This window comes from Lepidochelys kempii, chromosome 14 (genome assembly GCF_965140265.1).
Source record: "Lepidochelys kempii isolate rLepKem1 chromosome 14, rLepKem1.hap2, whole genome shotgun sequence".
NCBI classification, from domain to species: domain Eukaryota; kingdom Metazoa; phylum Chordata; order Testudines; family Cheloniidae; genus Lepidochelys; species Lepidochelys kempii.
Window position 1 is genome coordinate 35,231,005 of NC_133269.1, and position 23,266 is coordinate 35,254,270.

At 44.2% G+C, this 23,266-nt stretch overlaps 1 protein-coding gene and 3 pseudogenes across 1 annotated transcript; 1 reads left to right on the forward strand and 3 right to left on the reverse strand.

Moving 5' to 3' along the window:
- Positions 1-1,119: 1,119 nt before the first annotated feature.
- Positions 1,120-4,655, reverse strand: LOC140898174 (olfactory receptor 5AP2-like; annotated as a pseudogene).
- A 2,066-nt stretch (positions 4,656-6,721) lies between these two features.
- LOC140898175 (olfactory receptor 11A1-like) lies at positions 6,722-9,297 on the forward strand (annotated as a pseudogene).
- Positions 9,298-17,403: 8,106 nt separating this feature from the next.
- LOC140897698 (olfactory receptor 10A7-like) lies at positions 17,404-18,333 on the reverse strand. Its single transcript, XM_073310635.1, has one exon. The coding sequence runs from the start codon at positions 18,331-18,333 to the stop codon at positions 17,404-17,406; it is 930 nt and encodes a 309-aa protein (XP_073166736.1).
- A 2,989-nt stretch (positions 18,334-21,322) lies between these two features.
- Positions 21,323-22,255, reverse strand: LOC140898331 (olfactory receptor 5G9-like; annotated as a pseudogene).
- Between the last annotated feature and the right edge of the window lie 1,011 nt (positions 22,256-23,266).

Genomic DNA, 23,266 nt, shown 5'->3' on the forward strand with positions numbered 1-23,266 from the left:
GAATCATCGAGTGATCCATCCCCTGTCGTCCAGTCCCAGCTTCTGGCAATCAGAGGCTAGGGACACTCAGAGAATGGGGTTGCATTCCTGACCATCTTGGCTAATAGCCATTGATGGACCTATCCTCTGTTACCCTGGCATCCCACTTCCGAGGACCAATCATCTGCAAGTCATCTGGGGAGAATGATTTGTGACAGCAGCTCTTGCTAGCAGTTCTCAAGCAGCATCGTCTCTCTCTCTCTGTGATTTCTTTGCTCTTCTTAAACTCTATGATTAAGACTTTGGACACGTGCCAACATTGTGGTTAAGCACTTGCTGCTGCATTCAATGTCATGACCTGCTGCTTTACTGCTGTTCACTATTTTTGCATGGGTATGTTATTTTTCTACCCCAACTTGATGTCTACATGATATGCCCGCTTTCAGTTAATGGTGTTTAGGGCTATCTCTTGTTTTCCATTATCATCCTCCATGAACTGATGTAATTATTTTTTTAATCCAGTTATACTTTTGGCCTTCACAACATCTCCAGGCAATGAGTTCCACAGGTTGACTGTGTGTTGTTTGAAGAAGTACTTCCTTTTGTTTGTTTTAAACCTGCTGCCAATTAATTTCATTGGGTGACCCCTGGTTCTTGTGCTATGTGAAGGGGTGAATAACACTACCTTATTCACTTTCTCCACACCAGTCATGATTTTATAGACTTCTATCATTCCCCATCTTAATCATCTCTTTTCTGAGCTGAACAGTTCCAGTCTTTGTAATCTCTCCTCATACGGAAGCTGTTCTATACTCCTAACCATTTTTGTTGCCCTTCTCTGTACCTTTTCCAATTCTCACATATCTTTTTTGAAGTGGGATGACCAGAACTGCACACACTATTCAAAGTGTGGGCACACCATGAATTTATATAGTGGCAATGGAGTGGGACAGAGTGACTGAGCCCACAGCAGCTCATTATCCTCTTCCTGGCCAGTGTGGGTTTGTATCACAGTGTCTAAGTGATGTACATAATCAAATTCTATTGAGATCTGGGCTAGATTATTCAAAGTGGCCTAAAGGAATTAGGCAATCATCTGACACTGGGAATTGGGCAAACATCTTTAGGTCCTTCTGAAAATCACAGCTTAATTATGCCAAAGTTATGCAGCACGACTTTCCTAAAGGCCCTCTTCACCTCTTTGTTCCTTAGACTGTAGATGACGGGGTTGAACATCAGGGTGACGACCGTGTACATAGGGACAGAGCTTTATGGAAGCCTGGGGACTGCTCTGTGTATGGCACCACATACATGATAATGATGGTCCCATAATACAGACTCACCACCAGTAGGTGAGAGGCACCGGTGGAAAATGCCTTCTGCCTCCCGGCAGCGGAGACAATTTGCAGGATGGCTGAGAGGATAAGAACGTAAGACACAATGATGAAGAGGAAAGGGACCAGGGTTACCAGGGAGCAGGAGACCAGAATGATCATTTCCACCAGTGGGCTTTTTGCCCAGGATAATTTGAGCAGCTCCTCCATGTCACAGAAGAAATTATTAATTTCACTGGAGCCGCAGAAGCTTAGGTGGGGCACCATCCCCACTGCTAATGCACTGACTGATATACCAGTTATCCAGGAGGCAGATACCAACTGAAGGAAGACCATGAGGTTCATTATAATCTTATAGCTGAGTGAGTTGCATATGGATAAATAATGGTCATAAGCCATGACTGCAAGAAGGAAGCACTCTATGCAAGCCAAAGCACTGAAGAAGAACAACTTCGTGATACAATCCCTGAAGGAGATTGTCCCATCTTCTGCCAGGAACCCAGGCAGCATCTGGGGACAAAGACTGAGGTGTAGCAGGTTTCAAGGAAAGACAAGTTCCCCATAAAGAAGTACATGGGGGTATGAAGGTGCTAATCAGCCACAACTAGTGCAACAATGAGAAGGTTCCCGGCCATAGTCACAATGTAGATCACTAGAAACACCACAAAAAGCAGAATCTTAACTTCATTCAGGTTCCCGAATCCCAGGAGGATGAACTTGGTGATGGATGTTTGATGTGCCCATTGTATATGTGCCACGTGTTTTCTGAAAAGAAAGAATTTAATTAAACAAGAAAGATCTTCTCTCTCCAAATATGTCCTTGTTATTCCATCCCTTTTAACTTTATTCAATATTTACTGAAGGTCAAATTTTCAAAATGTATTTAAGGGCCTAAAGATTCAGTTGGGCACCTAGTGGGATTTTACAACACTTCAGTACCTAAAATTCATTGATTTCAACAGATATTAGTTGTTTAGATGCTTTTGGAAATCCCACTAGGTATCTAAATACCTTTAAAAATATGACCCATAACCCATTTAAGTGCATTAGTAAATCCAATTAGGCACCTATCTGCATCTTTAGGCACCTAAATACCTTTGAAAATCTGTCCGTTAGTGTATAATACATTTTCACCCGACCTGATGAAATATGACAGTTGTTACAACAATTAAAAATACGTCTGCTAATATGACACCAGAACTTCACAGAAGGACTCTTTTTGGCTACCTCTGTAAAGAGGAAAAAAAATAATAACAGAGGCACGTGGCAGCAAACCCCAGAGTGACCTACCTATAATTTCTTCAGCAACATACATAACACATATTGGTAAAATTCTCACTCCACACCCACTGTATTGGTATAATGGGGTCTTAGTTGAACTGGTCCAAAACAGTTTTTTCAATGGGAAATTTTTAAGTTTTCAGAAAAACAAACAAACAAACAAATAAAAAGACCTTGACAAGAAAGTTTCTGGCCAAAAATTAGAGTTGCAGTGCCTCCTGGGATACGTAGTTTGCTCCACATGTCTCCGTTCTCAAGGGTCTGGGATCCCCCTGTCTGGAATACACCTTCCACAATGCAGCAGGAACAAGGACTCCATCTTGCACAGCTATCCCTCACTAAAATGGCAGACCATGATGCACTATGGGGGATGTAGTCCAGCAGGGGAATCCCAGCTTGGAAAGGAGAATAGGGACACTAAGAGCAAACTACAACTCCCAGAAGGCACAGCAACTCCTATTATTTAGGTAAAAACTTTCAGTTTACGGCCAAACTGTTTTGATAAAAAGAAAACAAAAACAAAAACAAAACGGAAATTTTCCTGCCTTGAGACTGCATAGAATCATAGAATATCAGGGTTGGAAGGGACCTCAGGAGGTCATCTAGTCCAACCGCCTGCTCAAAGCAGGACTGATCCCCAATTAAATCATCCCAGCCAGGGCTTTGTCAAGCCTGACCTTAAAAACTTCTAAGGAAGAAGATTCCACCACCTCCCTAGGTAACGCATTCCAGTGTTTCACCACCCTCCTAGTGAAAAAGTTTTTCCTAATATCCAACCTAAACCTCCCCCACTGCAACTTGAGACCATTACTCCTTATTCTGTCATCTGCTACCACTGAGAACAGTCTAGATCCATCCTCTTTGGAACCCCCTGTCAGGGAGTTGAAAGCAGCTATCAAATCCCCCCTCATTCTTCCATTCCGCAGACTAAACAATCCCAGTTCCCTCAGCCTCTCCTCATAAGTCATGTGTTCCATTCCCCTAATCATTTTTGTTTCCCAATTTTTCCACAACCTTCTTGTAGTGGGGGGCCCAGAACTGGACACAGTACTCCAGATGAGGCCTCACCAATGTCGAATAGAGGAGAATGATCACGTCCCTCGATCTGCTGACAAAGCCCCTACTTATACATCCCAAAATGCCATTGGCCTTCTTGGCAACAAGGGCACATTGTTGACTCATATCCAGCTTCTTGTCCACTGTAACCTCTAGGTCCTTTTCTGCAGAACTGCTGCCTAGCCATTCGGTCCCTAGTCTGTAGCGGTGCATGGGATTCTTCCATCCTAGGTGCAGGACTCTGCACTTGTCCTTGTTGAACCTCAGATTTCTTTTGGCCCAATTCTCTAATTTGTCTAGGGCCCTCTGGATCCTATCCCTACCCTCCAGTGTATCTAGCTCTCCTGCCAGTTTAGTGTCATCTGCAAACTTGCTGAGGGTGCAATCCACACCATCCTCCAGATCATTTATGAAGATATTGAACAAAACCAGACTGAGGACCGACCCCTGGGGCACTCCACTTGATACCGGCTGCCAACTAGACATGGAGCTATTGATCACTACCCATTGAGCCCGACAATCTAGCCAACTTTCTATCCACCTTATAGTCCATTCATCCAGCCCATATTTCTTTAACTTGCTGGCAAGAATACTGTGGGAGACCGTGTCAAAAGCTTTGCTAAAGTCAAGGAACAACATGTCCACCTCTTTCCCCTCATCCACAGAGCCAGTTATCTCGTCATAGAAGGCAATTAGATTAGTCAGACATGATTTGCCCTTGGTGAATCCATGCTGACTGTTCCTGATCACTTTCCTCTCGTGTAAGTGCTTCAGGATTGATTCCTTGAGGACCTGCTCCATGATTTTTTCCAGGGACTGAGGAGAGGCTGACCTGCCTGTAGTTCCCCGGATCCTCCTCCTTCCCTTTTTTAAAGATGGGCTCTACATTAGCCTTTTTCCAGTCTTCCGGGACTTCCCCCGATCACCATGAGTTTTCAAAGATAATGGCCAATCGCTCTGCAATCACATCCGCCAACTGCTTCAGTACTCTTGGATGCAACGCATCCGGCCCCATGGACTCGTGCTCATCCAGCTTTTCTAAATAGTCCTGAACCACTTCTTTCTCCACAGAGGGCTGGTCACCTTCTCCCCATGCTGCGCTGCCCAGTGCAGTAGTCTGGGAGCTGACCTTGTTCGTGAAAACAGAGGCAAAAAAGCATTGAGTATATTACCTCTTTCCACATCCTCTGTCACTAGGTTGCCTCCCTCATTCAGTAAGGGGCCCACACTTTCCTTGACTTTCTTCTTGTTGCTAACATACCTGAAGAAACCCTTCTTGTTATTCTGAACATCTCTTGCTAGCTGCAACTCCAGGTGTGATTTGGTCTTCCTGATTTCACTCCTGCATCCCCGAGCAATTTTTTATTCTCTTCCCCGGTCATTTGTCCTGTCTTCCACTTCTTGTAAGCTTCTTTTTTGTGTTCAAGATCAGCAAGGAGTTCACTGTTAAGCCAAGCTGGTCGCCTGCCATATTTACTATTCTTTCAACACATCGGGATGGTTTGTCCCTGTAACCTCAATAAGGATTCTTTAAAATACAGCCAGCTCTCCTGGACTCCTTTCCCCCTCATGTTATTCTCCCAGGGGATCCTGCCCATCAGTTCCCTGAGGGAGTCAAAGTCTGCTTTTCTGAAGTCCAGGGTCCGTATTCTGCTGCTTTCCTTTCTTCCCTGTGTCAGGATCCTGAACTCTACCATCTCATGGTCATTGCCTCCCAGGTTCCCATCCACTTTTGCTTCCCCTACCAATTCTTCCCGGTTTCCGAGCAGCAGGTCAAGAAAAGCTCTGCCCCTAGTTGGTTCCTCCAGCAGGAAATTGTCCCCTACACTTTTCAGAAACTTCCTAGATTGTCTGTGCACTGTTGTATTGCTCTCCCAGCAGATATCAGGGTGATTGAAGTCTCCCATGAGAACCAGGGCCTGCGATCTAGTAACTTCCGTGAGTTGCCGGAAGAAAGCCTCGTCCACCTCAAGCCCCTGGTCCGGTGGTCTATAGCAGACTCCCACCACCATATGTGCCCCTGGGTAAAATGGGTATGAAAAGTGTCTCACATGCCTTGGCACTCACTTTGCAGAGGTGTAAATGATCGCACAAAGCACAAGTAGCGTTGCTCCCAACATTATTTGTGCTATGGAAAAGTTCAAGTTTCTGCTGAAAACCAAAAGATTTGGGGCAAAAATGCAATTTGCAGTGGGCTCCTGAGGTCCCCATTCTCCTTTATGAGTTGGGATTCCCAGCTGGACTCCATCTCCCACAATGCACCACAGTCTCCCTTTTAGGTGAGGGGAAGCTGTGCATCATGGAGGCCCTGGCCCATTGTGGATGATAGAGGTGTGAGGAGCAAAGTACAGCAAATTGTGTTTCAACCAAAACACAATTTTCCACTGTAAACAGTTTTGATTAAAACATTTCAACCAGCCCTATATACACAAGGCAGTTGTGAATCAGGCCTTGAATACCCGTGGCATAGCACTGTTTTTAATGTGTGTCATTTGCAATGGTGTGTGTGTCTGCCTGTCTGTAGATCCTGCCCACAAATGATTCTCGAGCGTGTACATGTCAGCGCCAATGGCATGGGAAGGATGAAGCCAGGCTTATACCAATAGGAAGAAGGTTTCAATCCAGATCCTCTTTGACAGCCTTCACCTAAATGTGCCTGCTCTATGGCAGGGCAATCTTGGAAGGAATAAGGGGAAAGTACGGGGTCAAGTGTCCCAAAGCATGCATGAAAAGATGGTGGAGATGAAAGCTTTATACTGTTGGTTTTCCCCCTCATCCCAAGAATTTCAATATCGCTGTCAGATTTAAGCTATAGTGCATTGTTCTGGATTTGTGATTCTATCTGAAAGAGATCTCAACACACTCTCCAAAAATATCAGATTCAGTTTGAAGACTTAACCTTTTCCAGACAGCCCTTTACGAGTACCCAAAAGGACACGTGGAATAGAGTGATGTCAATGTATGAACATTTAACTCTGCTGTGCTTTCCAAAGTATCCTTCAGAGTTTGTTTGGTTTTCCCCTAGACAAAACCCATGGCAGACGCAGAATGGGAAAAATCAAACATCCATCATGGAATTCGTCCTCCTGGGATTCAGGAATACCCCTAAGCTGCAGACCCTTCTCTTCCTGCTGTTTCTAGTGATCTACACTGAGACTGGGAATACCCTCCTTGTTGTGCTGGTTGTGGCTGATCAACACCTTCACACCCCCACGTACTTTTTCCTGAGGAACTTGTCCTGCTTGGAGACCTGCTACATCTCGGCCATCCTCCTGACAGGGGACAGAACCATTTCTTTCTATGCATGTGTCACACAAAATTATATCTTTGGCTGCTTAGCAGCTACAGAATGCTGTCTCTGAGCAGAGATGTCTTATGATAGGTATTTAGCAACATGTAAACCCCTGCATTATACAATAATTATGCATCTTAGGTTCTGCCTCCAGCTAGCAGCTGAGTCTTGGATCAGTGGGTTACTGGGTAGTTCCATAGTAACGGGAATGATGTTACAATTAACTTTCTGCGGCCCCAATGAAATTGACCGTTGTTGTGGGGTTTTTTTGAGATTTCAACCCATTGCTGAAGATGTCCTGCAGTGACACTCGCAATGTGGAACTTTTGGCTTCCATCCTGTCCTTTATATTCACCCTGCCCCCATTTCTACTGACTGTGACAGCTTATGTTGTATCATCTTTGCCATCCTGCAAATCCCTTCCACCACTGGCAGGCAGAAGCCATTCTCCATCTGCTCCTCTCACCTTACTGTGGTGACAATTTTCTATTGGACCATCACTATTGTATATGTGTTACCAAAAACTGATACATTGAGAGACTTGAACAAAACGTTTTCTCTCTTGTACATGGTCCTGACTCCCCTGGTCAATCCCCTCATATACAGCCTGAGAAACAAAGTCAAGGAGGCCTTGAGAAAAGCTCTCAGTAAATGTATGGCCTTCAGAACAATTCAGGCCTCTCTCTGGATGTCCTGCCCAAGCCCCAGAGTGATTCATGAACTGGGGGAAGACAGGCAGAGGAGTACTTATCTTGTAGTTAGGGGTCCAATCAACTAGAGTGCTCAGAGGCCACCTTGCCCCACACAAAATGTCCAGGGGGAAAGGAGGAGTTCATAACTCTTAGCCCGGTGGTTTGGGTACTCGTGTGAGAGACCCCCAGTTCAAGTCTCCCACGTGCTTGAGGCAAAGCAGGATTTTGAGAAAAGATTTGCTGCCTTGCAGATCAGATTCCCAACCAGCTACCTGCAGGATATTTTGATGTGGGACTTTCACAGTCTCTCCTGTTGAAGCTTTGCATTAAATATTTAAAGAGGCATTGGAGCAGGGGGACTGGATTCAGAGATTCCACATCCCAGGTGAATGCTCTAACCACCAGGCGACAGAGTCATTCTTTCTCTGTTGCCCACTGAATAGTATCTCTCAATGAGCCTCCTTCACTCCACCCCTAGTTTCTTGCAAAACTGATTTCAGGAGAGGATTCTCTGCTGGGAATCCCAAGTACAGATGGGGTCCTCCCTCCAGCTCAGACTTAGGCACTGAGCTCCCTGAGAGAGGCAAGGTTTAGCACTTCTCGGCTTAGCATCTCCCTCTCGCTAGCTTAGGTGGCTCCCCGCCTAGTGTGCTGGATTTTGTGGATCCCCTTCTTAGGCATCTCTCTCTCCCCCCTTCATTGTATAGGGAACTGGGGTGCCAGTGATTGTGAATGGCAGCGATTTTCCCAAGTGCCTAAAAGTTAGACGCTGAGACACCCTGTATCCCAATGTCTAAGTTCTTCATGAATTGAGCCCCATGAATCTACCACCTCGGTAGCTTGTGAGAAGTAATGAGTTAAACTGTGTGGATCCCTTTGAAGATGAAAAGTACCAGGGCTCCAATCCTGTGCAAATGAAGTCCATGGGAGTTTTAATATTTAGTAGTATTGGGAAAGAATACCAAAGGCATAAAGGGGCAGTCAGGTGCCCAAATCGCTGATAAGTCAATGGGAGTTGGGCACTAAACTCCCATTTCCAGCTTTGAAAATGTCTCCCACCAGGTTTTCTTTAGTTAAGCTTTAGACCAGCTTCCTGTTTGAAGCTCAGGTCTTCCGAGTGTTTTTTATGGACCACACTGTGATACCCTAACTCCCACTGAATAGTATTTTGCACTGTTTATTTCAACAGAATTGCTGATGGAATAAGGTATTACTTTGCTAGCAAGGTCATTGCAGAATCTGTTAAATATTTAATGGTGGTGGGGGTGGCGGCTCTTGGACACTAATTAGTGTCCGTTTTGGCCAAGATTGTCAAACATGACCAGTGATTTCGGATGCTGAACTTGAGATGCCTGTAAGGGCCCTGAAGTACTGAGCACCCTTTTTTTGAAAACCGGGCCACTTTAATGTGTCTCAAGCTAGACAGCTTAAAAATGGAGGCATGCAAATTCACAAGTCCTGATTATGAAACGTTAGCCTCTTGCTCTTAAAAATAAGGCCCTTCATTTTGTTGTTTACCGAAAACCTCCAAAAAATCCCTGGGTTTTGTAAAGCCCACTATTTGGATTTTCTGATTTCTACCTGGATTTTCTACCTCCTCTAACTCCTCTGATCCAGGTCCCTGCTTGCAGATTCCCTGGCGGACGGCACAGCCTACCTGTGAAGAGGAGGGTAACTGGGGTTGGTGGCTGATGCAACCACACAGAGGGGGAGTGAGATGGGCAGAGAACCTGTGGAGACCACTGACTGCTGTAGGGAGTGGGAAGCTGCACATGTGAGAATTGCCCCCCTCCTGAAAACGGTCCCTGTGAGTTCTGGGCAACCCGTCTGCCCCGTCCCCCTCCCCCTGTGATAGCCACTGTGAGAGGCTGGGCCCAGGAACGTGACACTGCCTAGAGAGGAGCCCCAGGGAGCGATGCTGATGGCTGCATGGTGTGGGATGGAGGATAATGAAACCACTTAGTTCAAGTGTAAGCCATGCCTGCTCAGTGTGACACTCTGTCCCCCTCCCCTGGTGGCTAAGCCAGCTGCAGCGTGATGAGTCTGCTACAGCATTGGCTGAGAGGGGGCTTTTTTAGCTCCAGCAGATGAGGGTGATGTATTAAAGTCCAGAGGACCAAGTTTGATCTCTGATGATAACGCACCCAGGGCTGTCAGCGTTGCAAGTGATGGCCTGTATGGAGAACTGAACTGGGAAGTCTCTGATCTCGGGACAGGGTTCCCTGGCCAGGGGGAGTATGGAACTGTCAGCACTACCCGCTCAAGCTGACAGTCTGGCCCCTGCGACTGGTGACTAGGCCAACTACAGACTGATGAGCCTACTACACCACTAGCCAAGAAAGCTGGGTCTTTTGGCTCAGGTATTATGATCCAGAGATCCCAGATTTGAGCCATGTTGGCATTATGCAAATATAATTGTACAAGTCACCCACAGTAGAGTGTTTGGTTTATATAATCTCCTCACTGTATTTTCCACTGAATGCATCTGATGAAGTGAGCCGTAGCTCACAAAAGCTTATGCTTGTTGCCGGCACCCAGTGCCAAGAGGCTAAACAACAGCTGAAGTTGGTTCGTTACCCGGTGTGCTATACCCAATAATCACAACGGGGTGGAGAAGCAGAAAAGTTTATTTGAAGCTTCAAAAAGGTACAGGGAGATTTGAATCTCAAATCCTGTACACAGAGCAGGAAGTTACACAGGCTTTTATACATCCTTTTTCCCAGCATACTTATCCAATAGCAAGCTGCTCCAAGTATCCATATAGCCAGCCCATCCAGTTCCCAGCTAGTTCCCTGATTCTCTGTATCATTTGTTAAACTATACATAAAGCTGCTTTATTCAGCATTGTTCTTCCATATCTCCCCTGTTTGGCCTTGCTTAGTTTCAGGCAGTCTGACTCCGCAGCATATTGTTGCAGATCCTCAGCATAACTGCTGTGTGTGCCTCCAGGCGGGGGGGGGCAAGGACACTTGGGCCTAGCACGCAGAGCTGCTGCGAGTGCCTCCAGGTGGGAGGGGGGGCCAAGGACACCTGGGCCTAGTGCGAGGGGGCTTCATCGCCACTCGTGGTCTTCCGTCCCCTCGAGTTACCTAGTGGCCATGCCCCAGTGTCCCCAACATGCTCAAATAAATTGGTTAGTCTCTAAGGTGCCACAAGTCCTCCTTTTCTTTTTGCGAATACAGACTAACAAGGCTGCTACTCTGAAACCTAAAAGAAGATGGTTTATGTTTGTAATGAGGGCTCCAAATAATGGTTTTATTTTAAAAAAAAATCTGACTTTTCTTGATTTGTTGCATCACTGACAATTTTTAAATCAAGATTGGATGTTTTTCTACCTATTTCTCTCACATTATTGTGTTTACCATTTTTATAGGACTTTGATTATTGTGTATATAGTACCTAAAACCAATGCACTGCGAGGCCTGAACAACACAGTTATACTAACCTAATTTCCTAGTGTAGACCTGGCCTTGCTTTGTAATGATTTCTGGTTCTACCCTGGGGTGTTATGCAATTTAGCTGAATTGCATATCTGATTTATTTTTTTGGATCCCTCTCAAAGTCACAATATTTAAGGTACTTAGCTGGCCCCCATTGATGAGTATGGAAAAAATTCCTAGGGTAGGTAAAGTTTTTGTATGATACATATATACATGTATCGTTTGTCAATGCTCACAAGAGACTACTCTAACACAGAAATTTGCACTGTGCAGAATCACAGAATTACTGCTGCCTGACAAACAAATGTGTCTGCAAGATTATGCAGTTTTTTTTTTCTAGTGTGCAAAGGGAAGGAAATGAGAAAGGAAATTTGTGCCCAGCTGTGAGTAAGAGATATTGGGCCACATTCCAATCTTATTTACACCATTGGTAAACATGGAGTAACCTTACTGAAGCTGATGATATTACCTCAGATTTGCACAAGTTTAACTGGAGGTTAGAATCTGGCCTGTTATTCCTAATGGTGAGTTTTTATTGCCTGTTAGTTTCCAAATCAGTTTTCTAGTGCTGTTTGAGATAACACTTTGCAACCCTGCTTCCTTCTGCACACTGAATATTAAATAAATGAGCTATGTCTCATCATTTTAACCTTCTAGCCTCAGTGCTAGAATAGCCTGAATATGTTCCATTCTAATCTGATTGTTCATTGTAAGTAAGAGCACAAAATGGTTAACACACCTAATACAAAATTCATACCAAGGTCAAACAAGGCTAATATCTATAGAGATGGCTGAATAATTTAGAGCCAGTGATGCATGCAGTGTTTTTTTTCCAAATTTTCCATGGAGAACCCACAATGTTCACAGATGCACTCATTCAAAATTACTCAAAGAATTTCAATAAATATTTGACCTCAGGTGGTTCACAAGCAACCGGGGTTTATTACATTTTTATTCATTGTGGGGACTTTTTCCTAAAGTGCTTAAGTGGCTGAGGAGCCTAACCTTGGAATAATGAGATCCAAGGGCAAGAAGCTCAAACCCCACAAATTCAAAATTTGGCACATCTTTTTAATAGTGATGGTGATTAACTATCGGAACTAACTCTTACTGGGTGCATTCCTGGAGGATAGGATTTAGTCAAACATAAGTTATTACACTCAATCCAGGGACAACTGGGTGAAATTTAATGCCCCCTGTTATACAGGAGGTTAGAATAGATGATCTAATGATCCCTTCCAGGTGTAAGGCGACTGTTGCCCCCTTACTAACATTCAGTGGGGGTGTTTTGGTTGGCTAGCTCCCAGTACTAAAAGGGAAAGGGTCTATAGGTAACCAGGACCCTGAGACTGATAGTCCTCAGGAACAATGGGGAGAGGCCAGTGCTCCAGGTCAGCCTGAATGACAGGGTGGGAAGGCTAATCAGGGAGTCAGGAGGCCAAGGAGGTCCCATCCTCCATGTGAGCTGGATTTGCCTGGGTCAGACAGAGTAGGGCCGAGCTAAGGAGGAAGCAGGGGCCCGAGCTCAGCTGGGAAGCAGAATTGTGCCAGATCTAGAGGGGCCAGAAAAGCAGCCCAGAGAGAGCAGACCCTGTCCTGGGAGCAGAGCTGCAGCAACCAGAGCCAGAGGGGCCAGAAAAGCAGCCCAGGAAGCAGGTCAGTGCTGGGAGCAGAGTCACAGAAGCAGCCTGCAGCGCAGACCTGTCCTGGGAGCAGAGGAGCTGCAACAACCAGAACCAGAGGGGCCAAAGAAGCAGCTCAGGGAGCTGGAGGCAGAGCAGCAGCAGCACAGAGACCGAGTGGAGCAGCTGGGGCTGGAGCTGGGTGCGGTGAGCAGCTGGGGAGAGCTAGGGGGGCCCTGGGCAGTGGGCCCAGCATAGGGAGATTCCTCAGCCAAGAGGCTCTGCAGGCCAGGCTTGGATTGTAACCCTGACAGGGCGGGGGCGACACTGGGAAGAAGGGTCCTACCACTTAGAGCGTGTGGCCACCACCAGAGCGAGTGTCCAACCCACAGCATCCCTGCAGCACAGCCAGGGCCTGAGAGGAAGGCCTGGGACTTACAAGGAGGAGACTGTGAACTGCCCTGACGTTCCAGAGACACTGTTTGTGATGTTCCCTGCCACAGAGCGGGTTGATGTTTTTCCTTTAACCTTTCCCATTTTTCCTTATTCTTTTTAAAATTAATTGTTGATTAAATAACTTGCATTTGCTTTAAATTGTATGTAATGATCAGTGGGTTAGAGAAGTGCCCAGTGCAGAGAGAGTACCCCGGAGTGGGGACACCCTAGCCCTTGTCCCAGGTGACTACAGCAGGGTTGGGGGTCAAGCCCTCCAGGGATCTGGGGCCCAGCCTTGTTGGGGTTATGAGGACTCTGCCAGACAGGAGAGTGGGAGGGGAGTCCTCAAGGGCAGGGAGGCCACTGGGTAAAGGAAGTGGGAGCGAGGACTCAGATCCTTTCGCTAGCCCACTTCACTGGGGTAGTGCAGAAGCCAGGAAAGTTCCCCACAATAGCAGGACTATTCTCCTGCTTATATAGGATTTAAAACAAAAATCTGCAAATCTGGGTGTCATAGAAAGTCAAAGTCATTTGGGCACTTTAGATTAGAGACAGAGACAGGTCAAAGCTATCTAAACCTGTGTCACTGACCACATGGCAGAGAGAAGAGAAAAGCATCTTACCCCTGCACCTACCGCTAGTCAAATGCCAGCAAATCCAGGGTCAGCCAACCTGGCGCAAACTATGCCTCTTGGTTGAGCCAATCAGGAGCTGTTCTATAGCAACACCATAGAATATCTTGCCATGAACCAATCACAACATCCCAAGAGGAGTGGCTTTTGACCAGTGGTCTGTTTAAAAACACAGCTCTTTAAACAAAGGAATGAAAAGACGAATGCGGTACCGAACACAAGTTTTTGTAGTAATATACCAGTCTTTAGCTTGCTTTTTAAATCTTTGCCAAAAGGAAAAACTGCTATATCATAGAATCATAGGATATCAGGATTGGAAGGGACCTCAGGAGGTCATCTAGTCCAACCCCCTGCTCAAAGCAGGACCGATCCCTGACTAAATCATCCCAGCCAGGGCTTTGTTGAGCCTGACCTTAAAAACTTCTAGGGAAGGAGATTCCACCACCTCCCTAGGTAACGCATTCCAGTGTTTCACCACACTCCTAGTGAAAAAGTTTTTCCTAATATCCAACCTAAATCTCCCCCACTGCAATATAAAATATATAAATATAAAAAGCTTTAAATTTACACTATTTATGCTAAACACACACAGGCTATCTTAAAAGAAAAAAAACAGCTTATGTAAAACAGTTAATAGGAGATAAGAGAAGCTGTTTCTCCCCCACATCCTTTTTCTTTCATAACTTTTAAAAAGTCTAAATGCTGTTAAACCAAGTAAAATTTTAACAATTACACCAGCCTTTAAAGTTTTGCCTAAAGGAAAACTGTTCTAAAAACTTATTCTTTGTAATCTGTAAAGAAAGCTTTACATTTACACACTTTATACAAAGCACACACACAGGCTAACTTAAAAGAAAAATCTTATTTAAAAAGAGTTAACACTTTATACCAGAGATAAGACTCTTTCCCCCCCACCCCCTGACTCTTAATTTTTTTTAAATCAAAACAATTAAACCAAGTAAAGTTTTAACAAACTTTTAAAACACCAATCAAAAGAAGCATTTCTGTAGATTTTTATTTACCAAATTTATGTAAATTTATAGAGTCAGATACTAGGGTCAGAAGGGACAATTATGTTCATCTAGTCTGACCTCCTGCACAACGCATCTCACCCACCCACTCCTGCGAAAAACCTCACCTATGTCTGAGCTATTGAAGTCCTCAAATGTGGTTTAAAGACTTCAAGGAGCAGAGAATCCTCCAGCAAGTGACACGTGCCCCATGCTACAGAGGAAGGCGAAAATCCTCCAGGGCCTCTTCCAATCTACCCTGGAGGAAAATTCCTTCCCGACCCCAAATATGGCGAACAGCTAAACCCTGAGTATATGGGCAAGATTCACCAGCCAGACACCCAGGAAAGAATTCTCGGTAGTAACTCAGATCCCACCCCATCTAACAAACATTTAGCAAACATCCTTATTTGTTTTCAGTTTTGTACCAGAAGTTAAACTACTTTTTTTACACTATGCATTTACCCTTGGTCTTTAAAAATGGAAGAAAGACCCTCATGAAAGTTATGGCTAACCTTTATATCAATTTCTCTTATTCCATCTACTTAAAGTAATGTATTTTTATAGTCTTTACATTTATTGGAAATTAGCACCCATTGACTTTAGCTGAAAGGAGGCCTTTTAATTTAAACTTTGTAACACCGCTTTACAGGATATCCTTTCTAAAAAGTGTGAAGATTTTGGGGGTGAATGTAATATTCCTTCCATTTACAATAAAAGCTTAAAAAAACAAAAGCCATGTGGCTTGAGTAATTGCATGAAGGAGTAAGATACTGCTCCCTCTCACCCGTTATCTGAAGCTGTTAAATTCTTTTCTTGCAGAAAATTTAGAAATAAAGTTATATTAGCATGCTTTTATATTGGATCTAAACATGACACTAGGCAAGCAACATTTTGCAACAAGGAGACACCCCTTTGTCATGAAGCTTTTCTAACTGTATGTATGAAGGAGTAAGATAAAGACAGACCCCACTCACCCTGTTATCTGAAGAAACAATAACCCCCACCCCCTTTTTGAAAAAAAACAACTTATTTTTTCAGTGAAATATTTTTAATCACAGGATTACAATTGAATAAACTGATTAAAAGCTATAGTATCACAAATTTTACAAATAATGTAAGCTTGTTTTTACATTTGAAAAAGATGCTGTTTACTCAACTTCCATAACTAAATAACTACCATCTCTGTGACACAACTTAAAGAAAGATTTTTAGTAATTTTTTGTTGAAATGCCTTGCATAGTAAGAAAACCCCCTGTAAAAATAGCTTACAGGAATGTAAATTGTGAAGAAATAAGTTCCTGGGGAATAGCAATATTATACAAAACCATCATGTAAAGAAGAATTTTCCAATAATAAAATAAAACATAAAAAGACACGTTATAGTTTCTAAATGTTTAAAAGAGCTCTTTCAAAAATAGTATTAGCTTGCTTTTTAGAGTTTTGCCTAAACAAATTGACCAGAATACAAAAAGACAACGCAACAAAAAGTGTTCTGCCTTAAATTGTTAAAAATCCAGGGTACAGTAAAAAAAAACAAAAAAAACCCCAAACATAATTGTTGGGTTTTACAATTATATATAAAAATGACAAAAGCCACAGCTTGAGTTAAACTCAAGTTGGGCCTCGAGCTAACGCTGCAGCGAGGGGGATGTCTGCGCGGCCATGACGGGGTGTGACTGCAGCTCGTGTAGACACACCCGAGTCAGCTTTAATCTAGCCAGCTCAGGTACCCGAGCAATGGAGCTGCAGCAGCGTGTGCTTCAGGCTGGGCTGTAGCAGCCCAGCTGGAACCCGGTGAACTTACTTGCATGGCTAGTCGCAGCTGAAGCGAGCCCTGCCGCAGCGCTAATGCTCCAGTACTTGGTCGCTAGAATAAAGCTCGCTGGGGACTGTCTACACCAGCTGAAATCACATCCCATGATTGCAGGGTAGACTGACCCAAAAACAAGCCCATAAACTCAACCCCAAATGTGCAAACTGTGGCAAATTGCTGGGACGATTGTGATGGGTCCCGCGCTTCCTCTTCTTGGGGGTGGGGTTCAGGGCGCAGTTTCCTGCCCCTGAACTAGGGTATCTACTGTCCCACTAGTAACCCAGAGAAGGGTAGTGGAGAGGGAGGAACCCAGGCCCGCCCTCTACTCCAGGTCCCAGCCCAGGGGTAGTGGTAAACCACTTGAACTAGTGCTTCCTTCCCCTGGGCTACTTCCCTCTTCTGCTCTTCAGCTTGTGGGGCTTCCTGCCCCCTCTCTTTGCACAAGCCGGGTGTCTCTTTACCTAGGGTCTTGGTCTTCTAGCCAGCCATGACACTTCTCCAAACTCTCCTCTACTTCAACTCCTCCAAACTGCACTCTGCTCCAACTCCTTTCTCTGGCTGATTGAAGCAGGGGTTTTTTATCAGGTGACTAGCTTCAGGTGCTCTAATTGGCGTCAGGTGCTTGTAATTAATCTATAGAAACCTTTCTTCCCTCTACAGGGAATAAGGCTTCTCCTCATCCTGGGACTTACATATCTCTCCTAGATCACTCTCCTGCTGCCTTCTGGCCATGCTGTATCACAAAACTTAATGAGACAGGTCTGGAAAAAATGATGAGAATGGCTTAAAAATCATGAGATATTAATCAACACATTTACTGGCATTTTTTTCTCAGAGCCTCTTTCACCTCTTTGTTTCTCAGGCTGTATATGAAGGGATTGGCCATAGGAGTCAGAACTGTGTAGAAGACAGAGAACACTTTGTTGAGGTCTCTGAGTGTGTTGCTTTTTGGTAGCAGATACACAATGATCAGGGTCCCATAGAAAATTGTCACCACAATGAGGTGAGAGGAGCAGGTAGAAAAGGCCTTTCGCCTCCCGGAGGTGGAAGGGATTCTCAGGATGGTGGAGATGATACACACATAGGATATCCCAGTTAAAGCAAATGGGGGCAGGGTGAATAAAGCAGACAGAATGGTAATTAAAAGCTCTACCTGGTAGATGTCATTGCAGTAGAGATTTATTATTTCTGTAAATTCACAGAAGAAATGATCGATTTCATTGGGACCACACAAAGTCAATTGTAACATCATACCCATTACTATGGAACTAGCCAGTAACCCATTTATCCAAGACCCAGCTGCTAGCTGGAGGCAGAAACTGCCATTCATAAGAGTTGCATAATGCAGTGGTTTGCATATCGCTAGGTACCGATCATAAGACATCATTGCTATGAGATAACACTCGATGGCTGCAAAGAAGCCAACAAAGTAACATTGTGTGATGCAGCCCCCCACAGAAATGGTTCTGTCCCCAGTCAGGAAACTGGCCAGCATCCTGGGCAGGAGGGCGGAGGTGTAGCAGGTCTCCAGGCAGGACAAGTTCCCCAGGAAGAAGTACATGGGGGTATGAAGGTGCTGATCAGTCACAACTAGCACCATGATGAGGATGTTCCCAGCCATGGTCACAATGTAACTCACAAGGAACATCAGGAAGAGAAGGATCTGCAGTTTGGGGATATTCCCAAATCCCAGGAGGATGAATTCTGTGAGGGAGGTTTGATTTCCCTGTTCCGTGTCTGCCATGGCGGAAATGAACCAAACTCTACAATAGAACAAGAACGGCACTTGTTAAATGTCAATATCACATTGTCAATTTAAATGCATTAATGTTCAAATGCTCCCTCTCCTTCAGGTCACACGCCCAAATACTAGGCTGAGCACACAGAATGAGGGCTTGGAGTCATATAATGGAGGCTTATGACATCTGAGAGTGAATGAGAAAAACTGACACAGAAACATGCTGCTAAGGCAAGCTCAGATCTGTGTAAAAACCCTAATGTTTCTGATTGGCTAAAGAATAAGCCTTGCTCCTTTCATTCTGCTCCAAAGAGCAGACACTTGTGGTGTGCAGTGAGAAAACCAGATCACCAGGAGGAGTCTGGCAAATGAAGGAGTAGGCACTGGATTCCCTGAATTCTGACAGCCTCGTTTTGGCTGGTAAAACACCCCACAATTTTGCTGGCTGTAAATCGGCTTCGTTTGGACTTCAGAAGCTTCCGTTGTCCCTGACAGATACCAGTGTGCCATCAATGAGGTTGTGCCAGTCCAAACCCTAACCTCCTAAGCCTTTTTAGGTGGTCATCATTTGATTTAATTTGTGCTGTACCACGTAGATCAGTTTTTATGCTGCTTTGTGATCATCGTATATTAACTTCTGAATTTCTCTGCCAAGGGATATCGTTGATTCAAACTGCTTAGTGACATTCTGAAAACTGAATGATTTTCTCAGTATTGATTACATAGGCTTTGAATACAGGGGTGAGGCAGTGACCTCTCGGTTACAGTCTAGAGTGTGAGGGATTTAGGGACCTGAAGTTGGGGGTTTGGGTGAGGGCATCTCAAAGACTTTTCCTCTGCCTAGAGCACCACATAGGGGTTTCTGTGGGCCTGGTTTTAATGGAAATCAGGCTACTGGAAGCATCTCACATCCCCATCATCATTGCAGTCATCAGCCAGAGAGATGGCCATAGAGTCATTCATAGAGGAAATTCTCAGTCTCTTTATATGGCCAAGCACGCACTGCAGGTAATTAAAAGCTATTATTGGGGATAATCTGGATAAGAGATAATACTGCAATACATAAACTGGGATTGTAGTTGAAGCCCACACCTTGACTAGAGCACTCAATGGGATGCTGATTGAAAATTTTCTGATACAAATGTGGATTCATCAAAATCAAAACTTTCTACTGGGATGTGTCATTTTCAGTGACATTTAGTTTTGCAAATACATCAAACAAAATAAAAAGAAATAAAACACTATTATAAAAGAAATAGAAATGAAATATAAAAAAGTAAGTAAAATAAGCCAAAATGTAAAATTAAAATAAACACTATAAAACAAAAAATATAAAATGCAATAAAAATATAAAGATATTAAAAAGAAAAAAATATAAAAAAAATATTTTCAAAAATGGAAAATTAAAAAAAAATAAAATTAAAAAATAGCATTTGAAAGTAAATAAAAGAGTAAAAAAAAGAAAAAAGTCAAAATTGAAGTGAAATGTGCTGGGTGAGAGTCAAGAAGAGTCCCAAGAAGAGGAACCTAAGACATAAACCAGAAGTGAGGGCCCAGGGCTGCTAAGCCATGCCCCCCAATATCTCAAAAAATACCATCCTACAGTTGTACTCATAAATTTATCCAGCTCTCTCTTAAAACTAATTAAGTTGTGCATCCCTACAGCTCCTGTTGGAAGGTTGTTCCAGAATCTCACCCCTCTGATGGTGAGAAACCTTCTAATTTCCAGCCTGAATTTGTTCATGGCCAGTTATATCCCTTTGTTTTTATGCCAACAAGGGGAGGGAATTAGGAGAGGAGCTCCAGCATAACTTTTATCCCAGTGGTTATGGTACTCATCTCTGATGTGGGGGACCCCTACTTCAAGTGTCTGATGAGGAGAAATGATTGAAACAGGGATCTGCCCCCTCCCATGTGCGTGCCTTGACCCACATTATGGGATATTTTGATGTGGGTCTCTCTAAATCTTTCCTGTTCAAGACTAAATCCCTTTGTGAATCTAGCCTCAGCTGGGGATCTATGACTGATTTACACGCCCTGGGAATCTGGGCAATTGAATTCAATGGATCTACACTGATTTAGACCAGTGGAGGATTTGGCCCAAAGTGTCAGTCAGATACCTGAGTCAGTCAGGTTCCCTACCAGGCCCTCCATACAGTTTTGCAATGCTGATGTGGCCCTTGGGCCAAAAAGTTTGCCCACCCCTGCTCTAACCCCACCTAAGGTGGCAAGAAACCATGGTGATAGAGGGGAGAGGAGAAGAAGGAATAAGGTGGAGGAAACCCCTCAACTTTTACCCTAGTAGTTAGGGATGTAGCAGACCCTACTCAAGTGCCTGATAAGGAGAAAGATTTTTAAAAGGGATCTGCTTCCTCCCATGTGGGTGCCGAAACCACTGCGATATGGGATACCTGATATGTCTCTCTCTCAATCTCTCCTCATACAGCCTTAATTCCTTTGTGCATCTTGACCCAGCTGGGGATCACACTCATTATTAATTATTGTTATTAGTGGAGACAGAGACATTAATAGTGATGTGTCCTATAAGATACTACGGATATTAAATAGGGTTTTCAACAAAATACTCGAGAAGAACTACAGAATGCAATAGACAAAGATGTTCTTTTCATAGAACTGGCTAGATCCTCTAGTGGTATAAATTAGCCAGAGCACCGTTGAAGTCAGTGGGTCAGATTGAAAGAGATATTTGCCCAAAGAGAGCGAGAGAGAGAGCGCGAGCGCACAAGTGCATGAATGGCTCTAGATCCTGGTGCTTCTAGTATTCACCCTTGATGGAGACCCAGGATCCTGTCCCCTTTGCTCCAGTGTCTCTTCCACCCAATGGGGACGTGGCCTGCTGAGTTCAATGGAGCCACACTGATTTAGACCAGCTGAGGCTTCGGCCAAAGTGTTAGATACCTGAGCTGAGAACCTCCCAAACACAAGTTATCCACAGTTCTATGTTCTTTGCTTTTTTAAAAAAATAAGATCAACACTACTTGAGAAATTTGAATTTCCCCAACATTTTCCCTACAGCTGTTTTCACCTCCTTGTTTTTCAGGCTGTAGATGATGGGGTTTAACATGGGGGTCAAGATACTGTACTGGATGGAGAATATTTCATCCAGAACCACAGGGGAGACTGAGCTGGGTTTTGTGTGCTGGAAAAAAGCTGTCAAGTACAACAAACCAACCACAGTAAGGTGGGAGCTGCAGGTGGAGACGGCTTTATGCCTGCCCCCCGCAGAGCGTAACCTCAGGATGGTGGAGATGATGTGAATGTAGGAAATCAGGGTGAATACAAAGGTGCTTGATCCAAATATGAAAGCAGAAGTAAGAAGCACCACTTGAAAGGTGAGGGTCTCAGTGCAGGACAGTTGTAACAGAGGAGGGAGCTCACAGCTGAAATGGCTGATTTGATTGGTCCCACAGAAATGCAACTTGAGGGCAAAAACAGTGTTAAGCAGGGCATGGAAGAAGCCTATTGCCCATGCACCACTCACCAGCTGAACACAGATCCCTTTCCTCATTGTGTCCATGTAACACAATGGGTCACAGATGGCAACATAGCGGTCATAAGCCAGAGCTGAGAGAATAAAAGTTTGAGTAGTAGCCAGCAGGAAAATGAAGAACATCTGTGCAATGCAACTATTGACAGAAATGGTTTTGTGCTTTGCTAGGAAATGCACCAACATCTTAGGGACAATGGCTGAGGAACAGCAGATATCAACAAAGGATAAATGAGACAGGAAGAAGTACATTGTGGTGTGAAGGTGAGGATCAGCCCTTATCACCAGCATGATCACCATGTTTGCCAAAAGCGTGATTAGGTAGACAACTAAAAATATCAAGAAGAGGAAAATCTACATCTGTGGGTCATTGGAAAGTCCCAGGATAATAAATTCAGTCACTTCAGTTTGATTTCCCATTGATCCTTAATCAGGAAAACTGACCTGTCAGACTGGAAAAAATGAAATTAACACACAAGTAAATTGAAATGGCTTGTAGAGATCATCTGATCAGTAGGATGAATGTAAAGAGAGGCCTACTACATCCTATAAAATGTGTGTTCAAAATAGACAAAACTCTGCTCAGCTGTGATATTGGGACAATCTAGGGTCATCAGACAGCATGAGAAATTGGGATGGGGTGGGGGGGGGTGGGGAAATAGGAGCTTATATAAGAAAAAAGACCCAAAAATCAGGACTGTCCCTATAAAATCGGGACATCTGTTCACCCTAGGACAGTCAGACATAGCGCTCCCTCATTCTCTCCTGTTGAAGCTGTTCCACTGTGGTTAAATAATAAAAAAGCTTTGGAGCAGAGGCACTGGATACTCAGCCTCCTGCATCTGGAGTTGAGTGCCCTAACCACCAGGATATAAAGTCACTCTCTTGCTGTTTCTCTCTGTCCTAATACCTCTTTAATCTGTCCCCTTAACTTCAATAGAGCTACAGCTGATTTACACCAGCTGGAGAATTGGGCCATTGATGCCTATGGAGTTATGGCTGATGCACACCAGCATGAGATCTGGCCAATTCTACATATACTCTACAAAAACTACAGAACGTAATATCTATAGTATCTTATTGGATTGATCCCCATTAAAATCTCTAGAATTCTAGAAGAGGAAGAAACCACCGAGGCCTAGAAATTCTGGTTTCCCACCCAACGGGGTATAGCCCGTCAACACAAACCAGTATGGAGAATATGGCATTCATAATATTATCGATTACCTCTAAAGTGGGCCTCAGAATACCTTATCTGGATGACAGCCTCCTCCCCAGTAGAGTGTTTTGTGTGGAGGTGGGCAACCTCATGTATCATGCAACTGTCCAAAACAACCAGAGATCATTTGTGACAACAGAGTGAAAATGACTTGCCTTATAAACCAAGAAGTGATCTGAGGTTGTCTTTTGGCAAAACCAGAAGAGAGCCTG